At 39.9% G+C, this 13,313-nt stretch overlaps 1 protein-coding gene across 7 annotated transcripts in view; it reads left to right on the top strand.

Annotated features, from left to right (window-relative positions):
• TAF1 (TATA-box binding protein associated factor 1) overlaps positions 1-12,955 on the top strand; it is a 33,857-nt gene extending 20,902 nt beyond the window's left edge. For 5 of the 7 annotated variants that reach the window (XM_052813115.1, XM_052813112.1, XM_052813114.1 and 2 more), the window contains 13 exons: positions 72-170; positions 915-1,092; positions 2,454-2,521; positions 2,904-3,026; positions 4,149-4,241; positions 4,317-4,401; positions 4,917-4,984; positions 5,066-5,182; positions 8,030-8,155; positions 9,462-9,560; positions 9,846-9,996; positions 10,788-10,965; positions 12,014-12,955. In XM_052813115.1, coding sequence (XP_052669075.1) covers positions 72-170; positions 915-1,092; positions 2,454-2,521; positions 2,904-3,026; positions 4,149-4,241; positions 4,317-4,401; positions 4,917-4,984; positions 5,066-5,182; positions 8,030-8,155; positions 9,462-9,560; positions 9,846-9,996; positions 10,788-10,965; positions 12,014-12,230 — 1,602 coding nt within the window. In that variant the 3' untranslated portion in view covers positions 12,231-12,955. The remainder of the gene's footprint in view (positions 1-71; positions 171-914; positions 1,093-2,453; positions 2,522-2,903; positions 3,027-4,148; positions 4,242-4,316; positions 4,402-4,916; positions 4,985-5,065; positions 5,183-8,029; positions 8,156-9,461; positions 9,561-9,845; positions 9,997-10,787; positions 10,966-12,013) is intronic. The other 2 variants (XM_052813117.1, XM_052813113.1) reach the window with 1 other exon arrangement.
• The last annotated feature ends 358 nt before the right edge of the window (positions 12,956-13,313 follow it).

The following is a 13,313-nucleotide window of genomic DNA, read 5'->3' as shown; positions in this document are numbered from 1 at the left end:
AGGATTTCTATGGGTAAATATTTTGCATCTTGGAACTGCCTTAATTTTTCTGCCTCTGATTTTTTTTTTAGCGTCCTCATAAATCTATCCACCGACGGCGAACAGATCCCATGGTGACACTGTCATCCATCTTGGAGGGCATCATCAATGACATAAGGGATCTTCCTAATGTAAGTTTAAGCTATGAGACCAAAAACCTATGTCTTAAGCAGTATGGCTGAAGTAGGTTATGTGTTGTAGACACCAACATTAGGCAAGGCTTTTTTGAGATGAGTGGTGTGCCAGCCCTTTCCCTCCTGCCCTGCATACAGTTGGTGTGCATTATTTCCTAAGTTATCTCAGCTCAGAATCTTTTTGAGGTGAAAGCATCCATATGAGAAAAAAATGTTGAATAGTTCTGTATGGATACATATTCAGAGCCTGGGATGTGATCCCCACCCGCCCGCCCGCCCCCCCCCCCCCCCCCCCCCCCCGCCCAAAACCAGAAAAAGATGCATAACACTCGACTGTAGCAATGTGGAATAATTTTATATATGTGGCACTGGAGCAAATTGTGTACTTCACTCTTTCTGACCAGACTTCACCAGAAACTTGCACAATCAAAAGATTAAAAGGAAGATTTGAGTTGAAATGAGAATTTAAAGTTCACTTTCTTGACTTTTGTGCTGCGTAACCAAAAATATCTTCTGAGAATTCTTTGTGAGATTTTTCTTCTTAAAATGGTATTAAAGAACATTTTGTAGAAGAAAGTGATAGCCACTGTGGGGCTGAGCTTACCGTATTTTTCCTGGTGCAGTTAAGAAACTGTGTAAACGTTTTATACGCTAGTGCCTATTCAACTGTGGAGGTTAAACTGAGATTAGCTGTGCTAGTACTGTGGTAATAAGCATTCATTGTTTTCTTTTCATCCTCAGACATACCCCTTTCATACACCTGTAAATCCAAAAGTTGTCAAAGATTATTATAAGATTATTACTCGGCCCATGGATTTACAGACCCTGCGTGAAAATGTTCGTAAGCGACAGTACCCATCCCGAGAAGAGTTCAGAGAACATCTGGAACTAATTGTTAAGAACAGTGCTACATACAATGGTAGGCTATTAACAACACAGGGAAACTGTGTTTCTGCTGATACATTGTACATGTATGAGGTGTAGATCTTTTACTTTAGAAATAACAAAAGCAACAGAAAAGCAGAATAAATTCACTGTCAGGTGGCAACAATAAACATATGTTTTTCCAGATATACCTGAAAGACTATATTAATGTTAATGAGCTAATTCATAAATAAGAAGTGGACCCTAGCATTTAACAATAACTAAATGATGACTGTGATGTAGTAACTGAAGTTCAGTAATGGACCTATCAATGACTGAAGACACTGGTGCATGAATTAAGTCAAACTGCGGTGAAGCTAAACGAAACATTATTTTCAGCAGACTACTTAATGAGCGTTGTTACTTGTTGCTTTGAGACGTGGATCAGTGGGGAGATACTTGTGAACTTATTTTCTCAATATTATGCTTTAGTGAACGAATCTTTTAATACAAATAGGAACAGTTCACACCTTTTGAAGCCATTGCCTTGGAGCATCCAGCTTTGAGTTGAGTTTACTGTAATGATTTTTGCATATTTTGGTTCTTAGTTGCAATAAATTTTTCCCCATTTGGGAAGGTCAGAAAGCTAGTTTAAAAAAACAAAAGGTGTAGATTCTGCAGTTGAGCATGCATCTGCTGGGGAAAAGTGCTGATTCATTGAGTGATTATAGGTCAGCTCTATTCTGACTGCTGATAGAAAGGTCTTTGTCCAAAAAGTATTCATTTGATAAATTAAAAACCTCTCAGCTGTGCTGAGTCTCTCTGGGCTGTGCAGCATTCAAGGTGACACTGACAGCACTGGTTTTGTGCCTTTACTGCTTCCTTTATTATTTTGACAGCTAAGTCCCTGTTTTATCCTAATAAATGAATTTTTTTTTTATAGTTCTGTTGCAAATACTTGCTTCCATGTCTGAGGAATCATGACATTATTTAAAGCTGTGGTTTTCTGAATATTCCTTAAATGTCCATCTTGCCTTCCTTAGCAGTTCTGCTTCACTGACTGGATTTAGTGAAGCAAACAGAAATTTCATGACTTACACTCTGAAAGCTTGGCAAAGGTGGAGGGCTGAGCAGCCAGTCTTCCACAGGCACAGCTGCTTTCTCATAGGGTTCCCAAACCTTAATAGAATGCATACCAGAAGTGTGAATGTTTGCTATAAATAACCTTTTCTCATATAAAACCCATACTAAACTTTAGTAATTGTGTGTATTGAGAATATACTTGAGGATATACTCCTGACTGTGCTAGAAATATAATCAGTGATGCTTTAGGAGAAAAGATGAAGTCATATTTTGACATAATTGGCCTTTTTAATCAGGCTGGAGTATCTCACTGTACTTGCTGTGTGTTTGCAGGGCCAAAGCACTCACTGACACAGATATCTCAGTCCATGCTGGACCTGTGTGATGAAAAGCTGAAAGAGGCAAGTCTTGTGAATGAGTTGTGATCAGAGCGGAGAGGGGAAGGATGGTCAGGGGTGGTTGAGGACTTTGAGGACAGAGGACATAAGTAGGCAAAACACAGGGCTTTAAGGAGAGTAGAAGAATAAGGGAACTCCTCCCCCCACCCCAGGGTGTATTTGAATTTTTACAATTTTAAACAGTTCACATTGGAGTCTTTCTCAAAACACAGATGCTTGTTTGTTACTCTGTAGTTATTTTATCTTGTATGTAAGCTAGTATCCTCCTTTTATTTACAAATGTCTTCATAAAAAGGTGAATGGGAGTCTCTTTGGGACAGAGTATCCTGATAATAACAGTTATTAATCTAGGGTCAGCCACTGATGTTTCTTACTTTTATTGCAGAAGGAAGATAAACTGGCTCGATTAGAAAAAGCAATTAATCCCCTCCTGGATGATGATGATCAAGTGGCCTTTTCCTTCATTTTGGATAACATTGTCACTCAAAAGATGATGGCAGTTCCAGATGTAAATAGCTTGGGTGGAGTGTGTGTGTGTGATGTGCAAAATTATAGTCCTGTGGCTGTGTATTTACATTGTGGTGGTTAGTGCACTGACAGAAAGAAAAAAAAAAAAAAAAAGAAAGAAGAGTGCTCTGTCAGGGAGCTGGCCTGTGATTTTCTGACTGGCACAGACGTACTGGTACTCACTCCCTTCACTGGAGCAAAGGTCCAGAAGTGAAGGCTGGGTTCCAGTCCTTTTTTGCTGCTGCTCTCACTCGTGGATAGTGCCTGTGTCAACCTCCCATTAGTATGAAGTCAGTGATTATCATTAAGCATGGTCATTATAAAACATACTCTTCTCCTGCTGCTTATAGCACTTGCTTTGGTAGGTCTCGAAGCACTCTGCAAAGGTACAGTTTTCAGGTGCAAATGAAACACAAGCTGATTTCTAATTGATCAGGTTTACCCAGTGTTGTACTAGTTCATTAGTGTTAAAAAAACCCAAACCCTTAAGCATACCGAATAAAACTGCACAGATAAGGATTTCAGTGTCACTCTTCTATAACGTATATTATGTCTGAATGGAGTAAGGAACAGAAGTCTGTAGTGGTTAGACTGAATGAGAGAGGGCTTAATGCCTGTCGTCTTTAAAACTTTGTTGTTTTCATTCTCTGTTGTCACCAGGTTCTCATTTCTGATGTTTAGAAACAGATTTTAGGGTTTTTCTATGCCGTCGCACCATGATGAACTGTTAAATTGGTATACATCGCCCCGGTTGTGAGATCAGACCTAGGTTTATATTCTTCGCTTATTGTAAAAGCAATGAGTGTTCTTGCTGGACACTGCAGTTATGTTGTGGAGGAAACAGTTACATTAAATAGAGAAGTCCTTTGTATGACTTATTTTGTATTACATGTTCCTACTGTCAAACATATCAACAGGCCTAGTTAAAAATCCAACTGGTAGATCTTTTTTCTGTGTCCCTCCTGAAGCTAAACGATTGGATTCAAGATGCCTTGTGATAAATACTTCCCATACATTTTGGGTGTTAGTCAGTTCTGGAGACTTGTTTTATGAAATTTGTAGTTCAAACTGTAAAAAATTCTACACAGAAGCTTTCTAAACCTGTCTGTTTTCTTTCCTTTAGTCTTGGCCATTTCATCATCCAGTTAACAAAAAGTTTGTTCCTGATTATTACAAAGTGATTGCTAATCCAATGGATCTGGAGACTATCCGCAAGGTGTGTAGCTTGAACTGAGCAGCTGCTTGAGAGATGTTTAGACTTGATTACTTACTGGGTGACAATCTCTTCCAGAATATCTCCAAACACAAATACCAGAACAGAGACACTTTCCTGGATGATGTTAACCTCATCCTTGCCAACAGCATTAAGTACAACGGTAGGTGGTAAAAATAAGGCTTCAGCTGCCTTCTGTACTTAAATGAATACATCTGTGCACCTGTTCAGTAGTGCTGTCAAAGCCTGAAGCTGTGAATCCTGAGCTTGATTGTTGATTTCCTTTCCTGCTGAGGAAAGAGATTCTTGTACAGTGATGTTTTCACAGTCACATGGTGCTTTATTTACCATGCAGAATGGGGCAGTTACAATTGGGGAGGATTTTCTACTTGTTCCGTACACATCTCTGCTTCAGTGATTTGTTTCTGGGAATTTCCTTGAGATTGACAGGGTACAACCTTCCTATCTGCTAGATCATATTTTTAATGCTGGAACAAACTGATTGCTGTTTGTTAGCTGAATGTGAACCCTGCTTTATATTTCTTCTTAGATCACAAGGTTTTGGGATTTAGGGACCTGTTTTCATGAGAGCTGTGTAACCAAAACCTGTCTTTCTGTCTGAGCAGCTGGAACTGACCAAATGTCAGAATGCATAAAGAGATTTGTTTCTTACTACAGGGTCAGATAGTCAGTACACAAAAACAGCCCAGGAGATTGTAAACATCTGTTACCAAACTTTAGCTGAGGTACGTGGACAACTCTACTGTAATATTTTTGTATGTTTGAATTTTCTGTTCTGCAACCTTAGCAAGCTTGTTTGTTCTTAGTATGATGAGCACCTGACTCAACTTGAGAGAGACATCTCTACTGCTAAGGAAGCAGCACTAGAGGAGGCAGATCTGGAAAGTCTTGATCCTATGACCCCTGGTCCCTACACTCCACAGGCAAGTGACCAAGCAAAGTTTTTGCTTCCTCTCCTTTAGTTTCAATTTTCTGGATGTTTGATCTAGAGGTGCCTCTTTGTTCACTGTTCTCCATCTGTCTGCAGTTAGTAGAGTATCTTGTTGGATGGTGTGCTAACAGCTATTTTTTAAGGATAAATATGAGAAGCGGTTATGATGCTTCAGAGAGTGAGATACCTAAGACAAAGTAGGTAATTTCCCAAGCAACTTGCAAAACCAGTCTCAAAATGAGCTGTGTACAGTCAGGTACAACTGAATGTTTGTTGGAAATTCAGAGACTGTGCAAGTGTAGCGGTTAGAAACCCTCAGAAGGCAAGCAGTGCAAAGGTAAGGAGAACATAAGGAAAAAACATCAATACTGTAAAGCTAAGAAGCCAGAGAGCTGTTTGGTGGGAGTATTGTTGAAGAGGCTTATTGCTATGAGCAAAGAAACTGCCTAATATGGTCAGCGAAGTACAACTGCTCTGCATTCTTTGGTGAGATTCTTTACATTTCTTTATTTTGGTTCTAAGGCAAATAACATTTTTTACTCCTCATTATTATTTTATAGCAGACAATTGTGTGTGTCAGTTATTTTGTATGTCTTATAGACCAAGTTGGAAGCATAATTTATACTGGAGATTGTATGACAGACTGCTTTTTCAGTGTTTACAGTTCGGCAAAGTTTAATAAGCTATTTAGACTTTTTTTTTTTTAAGTGCTTCTTCTTGCCTTGGGCTGTTTGGTTGTTTTGAAAAACATCAGTAAAAAACTTTCACGAGGAATGGCAAATTCGTTCCTGAAAAAGAAAATTGCCTTTGGAATTTGCATGATTAAATTAGGTAACTGTTCAGGGAATGTCATCCTAATGTCTGAGATGTGCCTTTTGTTTATTTGGAAAAACTGTTGAAGTTCATAAGCCTTGGGAAAGATCTCTCTGCTAATAACTGAATGATCAAAATTCAAATGTTGTATACCCAGTGTAGGAAGACAGAGCAAAGCTGTCTTTGCAGTTGTTCATCCCAGTTGTAGACCAATAATTTTTCTATTCTTTACAAGTCTGGTGTGATTACATCTGGAAAGTTGCATTTAATTTTAGTAAAGTCAGAGCAGAATAGAGTGGCTTGAAGTTCAGGAACAATTTAAGATCTTATAAAGTTTATTTTTAAGAGAAAAATTAGTTTAAAATATTTTATGAAATAAGTATGCAAAGATTATATGGCTGAAGCCAGGATAGCAGGCTACAAACAATTTTGAGGCAGTATGTAACACCCTCCATCCATCTCTCCCCCCACACCCCCGCCAAATGTAGCCTTTTAGGAGGCTAGAAAGAATTTCCTAGGAATGATGATTGAACTCAGTGGGGTGGGAATACTGAAACTGAGTATCACAGAAAAAGACCTTCCTAGCAATGGGAAGTGTCAGGCTGCAAAGGAGTCATTGGTGATTGGTTGTTTAAACTATCTATTGACACAGTTCAAGGAAGATTAGATGGAATCAAGGATGATCCCAATACCTCAGAGAGTGAGGGACAAAAATGTCGTTCTTCTCTCTATCTGATCGTTTCCTTCCCAAGAGCCATATTACCTGTTCTGATTTTTTTTTTCCCAAGTTGGTGGTCAGGAGAGAGGAAAAGAGGCCCGAGTAGTGAACTGCCTATTAGTTGTCTGCTCCTTCTCTGTGCTTGCTAAAGGAGAGAGCTTCCTGAGCTCCTCCCTTGAACTTGTCATCTGAAGGCCACCCTTTCCCTTTGCTTCTTGGCTGAAGGTACACTGCTGCTTCCCACACTTCCAGACTTGTCACAGGTGGCAGGTCTGGTGGTCGTTGTTTGGTTTTAGTTCCCTTTATTTCAAATGCCGTTGTGATGACTAATAATTATCTCCCCATATGTGTTTTCAGGAGCTGGACTCCAGGATATAAAAAGCAGATACAGCAACTAGAGAGCTGTCTGTGGTTTACATGTCTGTTTACATTCTTAGGAAGCCTGTTTTGCCTAATTTAAATGGTATTGCTGCTGCTCTTAACACTTTCAGGATTGTTATGATACATACACTGTGTATTATAAGGGCATTTCATCAAAATCCTAACCTGTAGTTCCTCATTAACTCTTCAGAGGTCAAATGGCATGCAAACAACAGATTGGCTTTTAGAACACTTTATCCAAACCCCCCTTTTTTCTTGCTTTTGTCAGCTTTAGGGACTCTTGAGACAGTTATTTACCTAGCAAAGCTTCAACTTTCAATCAATTCTATTTCATATGCAATAGACTTTATCCAGTTCTGATAGCAGCATTTCTGGTTGCAACACTATTTCCATCATAGGAATGGAAATTAAAAGGGCCATGCTGAGTCAAACCAAAGGTTGATATAATCAAGTATTCTGTCTCTGGCAGGGACCAGAAGTGGATGCAAACATACAGTGATCCTTCTTACAGTGAAGCCTCTCTGCTTCTGGCAATTGGCTGTTCAGGCACCTTAAACCGGTGTTGCATCTGGACCATTGTATTTCTGAGCTGCAGAGAGGTCTATTCTCTACAACTCTATCTAATCCTTTTGGATTCCATTTACAATTTTGGCCTCTATAGGATTGCGCTGCATAGAAGTACTGACTTCTATTTTAAAATCTGCTATTTGGCAAACTTCAAACCTGAGGTTGTGAGTCATTGCGTTTTACCATGTTTGTTCTTTAAGAATAAATAGCTTATTTTGATTAAACAGTGTTTAATAATATAAACACCATGCCAAAAAATGCATTTAGTCCTGAAATCCCAGTCTTGCCTCTCAAGATACTGTTCTAGTCTCAGTTCAGTGCCTGAGAATGTTATGTCTCCTGTTTCCACATACACTTTAGCCACCTGATTTGTATGATACCAACACTTCCCTCAGTATGTCACATGATGCTTCAGTCTATCAAGATGAGAGCAATTTGTCTGCTATGGACACTCCCATCACTACCCCAGAGAAGCGAGGAACTCAGGTCAGAATCCTCCATTTTTTCATGTGGTTGGAGAGTTGGGTTGTAAAGCAAATTAGTGAAAGGAGGCAATTACTTTGTAGGAAACAGGTGACAAAAAGATCAGCAGGTTTCCCAAGCAGAGAAGGAACCCACTTCAAAAGTTATGCAATTTCCTTCATTTTGACTGCTCTGAGGGAAAAAGAAAAAATTAAAGAGCGCTGGGAATTGAGACAGTGCAAAACAAAGAATAGAGAATCAAAAGTTGGAAAAGAATCTGCCTAAGGCCAGATATTTGTTTGCTTCACAACTTCTGGGAGTAGAAACCTGACTTGTGTTACAAAGGGCTAATATGCAATCCCTTGTTGATTCTGAACAGGGGAATGGTGAAGTATATTCTACAGATTTGGAAGATGATAATTAGATTATTATGGTTGCATCCAGTAACGATTAGAACCTGTACAAACACCTAGGAAGAGATGGTTGCCACTGTAGGTACCTTATAGTTGTAAAAGAAAAAAAAGCAGGCAGGTTAAAGTTACTAAATCATTATAAATGAACTTGTTAGAGTAACCATAGAATATTTTTTTTTCTTAGTCTTTATTCTGTATTAAACAAAAAAAAAATTGTTGGAGGAGAGAGAATAACGGAAGGAGATGCAGTAATATGACCATGAAAATAAATTACCAGGAGGAGGAAGAAGGTGAGGAGGGCCACGAGACTGAATGTGGTACCAGAAAGACTAGTAAGAGCTCTTCTGAGCAATCCAGACAAACAGAGTTTGAAAATGAATAGTTCCATCTAGTATTGTGGCTGGCTGTAGCTTTGAGAATGCTTCTAGGTGATAAGTCTTCAAGCTTTCTATAGACTTTAAATTTATAGTCTCTGGGACAGAATCTGCATGTCCTCTCTACCTTGGACTCATTGTGACTGAGGGAAGAACAGGAGAGAGAAGGGCAGGAGAAGATTTGTTGGAAGCTGCCATCTGCTTTTAAAATATTTTGTGAAAATAAGCACTTCTTAAGATCTAGTGGTATTTTCCAGAAATAGCTAGGTAAACAAAGGACTCTGGTACTGTAAGGCTGGAGATTCCCTTTTCAAGGATGAGCCCATCAGGATAAAAGTGTGTGGAGACTGTGTGCTCTCTGATCTTGGAATAAAAAGAGAAAGGATCCTTGCTCTGAGAGTGATATACATATATTTTTCTTTTTGTCTTTCCCCTCCCTGTACTGCCGCACACATCATTGTGGTCCAGATGTCAGTCATACCCTTTGGTTTGTGTCCAGTAGCGCCTTCCTCAATGGTATTGCTATTTGTGTTCCCCATTCAGATGCGCCAGGGGCGAGGTAGGCTGGGTGAGGAAGACTCTGACGTAGATATTGAAGGGTTTGATGAGGATGATGATGGGAAACCTAAGACTCCAGCCCCAGTGAGTATATTTACAGAAATCCCAGCCACAGTCTATGTGTTGACTTGCATACTTGTGGTAGAAGTCTCTATAGTGTAAGAGTTGTCTGCTGTGTCTGCCACCCTGAAAGACAGCAGTATTTATAGCAATAGCTAGACTTTTAAATGTAGTTTTAAAACGTTAGCATTATGAAATGAGTGAATGCTTCAGAATGAATAGTATGATAAATAGTAGGCATATGCTGGAAATGGCAGCAGTAATTTATATGTTGTTTGATCTTCACTATCCCTGTTCTGTATGACCTAGGAAGTTGAAGATGCAGATGGTGACCTTGCTGATGAAGAAGAAGGATCAGCCCAGCAGACGCAGGCCAGTGTCCTCTATGAAGATTTGCTCATGTCAGATGGAGAGGACGATGATGATGGGAGTGATGAAGAGGGAGATAATCCTTTCTCATGTAGGTGTCCTTTTTTATAAAAGGTTGAATAGGAACTGGTTGTTCACAAACCCAGTTAATCTTCTTATGCTTCCATCACAAAAACATGGGGTAGAGAGCACACAGCATAACTGGGATATGTAGGCCAGGTGGCCTAGTAGTCAAAAAGGAAGAGAGACCAAAGGGCCAGATGAGAAAACTGGATGAACATAAATGGAACTGAAAACAAAGTGGAATAGGAGTGCTGTAAGTATGGACACAAAAGAAAGCAGAGTTAAGACAAGATCTGGTCTATTATATTTCATAAAGTGAAACTGCAAATGGTTCTGAAAAGACTGGGACTATGATTTGGTGTGCAGAGGTAGGAATGGGCAGTTTAGTAAAAGCACAACATTTATTTTGATATGAAACAGTGTGGTCAATGTTACCAAGAACTGGAAGAGGTGTCTGGAGGTTCTTCAGATTGTTTCCCTGTTTTACTAAAAAACTTGCCATGCAGAAAAGCTTATAGTGGTATTTAGCGATGGCTTCTGAAAATTATTAGGGGGGAAAAAGGGGGAATTATTCAGAGTAGACAAGCAAATAAGGCCTTTTTGAGTAATGGTGGTAATGAGATTGCTTTTGAGTAACATCAGAATTGGGTCCTCAGTAAGTGGTATCACCTCCCAGATACCCTTTCTGCTACCTTGTGGAGACACTACTTGGTGTACATTCCTTACAGTCAATATTGTAGCCTTTAAACAAAGACAATGTGTATGTAACTGCCAGAACAAAACTGTTGATTTGTGACCAAATGTTGGTTTATTACACAGCTATCCAACTGAGTGAGAGTGGCAGCGACTCAGATGTGGAGCCCAATGCAGTGAGACCTAAACAACCTCATGTTCTTCAAGAGAACACACGAATGGGCATGGACAATGAAGAAAGCATGATGTCGTATGAAGGAGATGGTGGGGAGACATCTCATGTTATGGAGGACAGTAATATCAGGTAATGAGAGCTGAGAATCTTGTTAAAGTAATTCTTCAAAATCCCTTCTCTTAAAGATTTCTGAAGTGTTTATCATAAAAAGCTGAAGAATATCTCACGTTTATTAAGTTAGTCACTGTTTTCAGTGTTGCAACCATAATTACCATAATTGCAATTTACTTATCAACAGAAATTTGGTTTTGCTGTTAGATTTTTCACTAATAAAATTGTTAGTTAAATTAAAAAAAAAAATCGTTCTTGTAGGTTAGATGATTTTCTGTACATAGTGGTTTTTGAAGGCAGGACAAATAAAGGTTTTTATAGGTTATCGCAGAAACTAGAAGATGCCTTTGAAGTTAAAAGATGATTTAGCTGATTACCCCCCCCCCCCGCCCCCCGCAAAGAATAAACATTTCCTTACTTGAAAGGAAACTGCTTAGTTAAAGTCCAAAAGAATAGGAATATGCATATTCTGTATTTTGGAAGGAGTTCCATTATTAGAAAATGACAAGTACAGCACTATCAGCTTTATTTTTTTGCATTCACTTGAGAATACTGACCTACTCTTCCTTCTCTGGCCATTCTGTAGAGTATTATCATTAGATTCTCTGGTCTTTTTCTACTTATGGAATTCAGTCTCTTAATGCTATTATTGATATTTGCGTAATAAATTATTGTACAGGCAGCTATGCTGGGTCAGGCAAATGGGTGGTCCAGCCCAGTACCTTGACCATAGTCAGCAGAAAATGCTAAAGAAGATAACGAGAATGGGCTGTCTGCTTTTTTGTCTGCACTAAACATGACAGATGGAAGGTGTTAGAGCGGTCTGTTTTTCCTGCCTTGAGTATATCAGAGTGGGATGAGGATGCTGGTAGACAATTGTTTCATCAGGAGAACTGTTTTTTTGTTTTAAAAAGTTGGCCATTGACAGAATTAAAGTGTACAGTGGTTCCAAGTGTTCCACAAGGACTTCGAGCCAGGGAACTTTTACAGGAGTTAAATACAGAATTGTTGGTATCAGCAGCTGATTTGAAATGATGGTATAGTAAGAGTATTTTCTTTCTTCTAGTTATGGCAGCTATGAAGAACCAGACCCAAAGTCCAACACAAGAGATACTAGTTTCAGCAGTATTGGAGGGTATGAGATCTCAGAAGAGGAGGAAGAGGAAGAGCAGCAGCGCTGTGGGCCGAGTGTATTAAGTCAGGTCCATCTGTCTGAAGATGAGGAAGACAGTGAGGACTTTCATTCTATTGCAGGAGACAGTGACCTGGACTCAGATGAATAAACTCCTTTTCCTGAGATGGTGGTCATCCTGGGCTACTCTTGGCTCCCAAATTTCTCTTGTCCTAGTTTTGGTATAAGGAACAGTGTAGTGTGGCCTGTGTTAACAAGAAGTAGATTTTTTTTTTTATATATAATATCATAATTGGTTATAAAACGTGTTATGTGACTTGAGTAAATGGTGAAAATAAGCTTTAGACAAGCATGCCCTGCTGAAGTTTTGGGTTGTTGTAGCCTGTACTAGTTCCAGAATACTGACAAAGATTTGTATGGTTTGTTCTTCAGTCTTACAGATGTAAAATAATTTCTCATAAATACTGGCCTGTTGGATACATGCATCTCTGTCAGGAAGAAAAAAAGCTTGCTCAGAGTAAAATACCTGCTGTTGATAACAACTATGAAAGTTTTCATTTCATTAAAGGGAAGGTTTGTCTCAGGGACCATAGCATGAATGCAGTGTCTGAAGTCTTACCCCAGACTGGTTTTTATAATTTGTCTTAACTACTTTGAATGCTAAACAGCTGCCCTATATTTTTTTTTTTTTTTTGAAGTCGCAATTAGTCCCAGAAATCAGAATTTAGTAATGTGAGTCTTCAGGAAGGCTTATTATTCACAGGCGATTCCTCATTTTCAGTCACCTGGAAAGCAGGGGCAGACTCTGGGGTTCTGTGGGAAATTCTGCTGTACTGCCGACTGAGTTCATGTAAATAAAACTCGAGAAGGTTTAAACACGCACTGCTTTTATTGCCGTCTCTCCGCGCTCCAGTATGCCTGTCCGGCGAGCGCAGGTGCCGTGGCCGGGCCCGGGGGTCCCTGCTCGCCCCAGCCTTGCCTTTCCAGCAGGCGCCGCGCCGCCCGCACCCGGATGTACCGCGGCCGCCATGTGGGGAGGATCCGCACGGCGGAGGGTGGTTGCGCACGCGCAGTTGCTCTGCGTTTGTCGCAACGGATTTGCGCGGAAGGATACCTAAGCTGACAAAGATGGAAGTGCACTCGGTAGGCGACTGCCTGCCGGAGGGCGGGCTTGGCGGAAGGAGACGGAGGAAGTTCCGGTGGGGGTCCGTTCGCCGCACAGGGGATCCATACG

This window comes from Harpia harpyja, chromosome 18 (genome assembly GCF_026419915.1).
Source record: "Harpia harpyja isolate bHarHar1 chromosome 18, bHarHar1 primary haplotype, whole genome shotgun sequence".
NCBI classification, from domain to species: Eukaryota; Metazoa; Chordata; class Aves; order Accipitriformes; family Accipitridae; genus Harpia; species Harpia harpyja.
The sequence above is the reverse complement of the archived record's forward strand: the minus strand, read 5'-3'. Positions and strand labels throughout refer to the sequence as shown.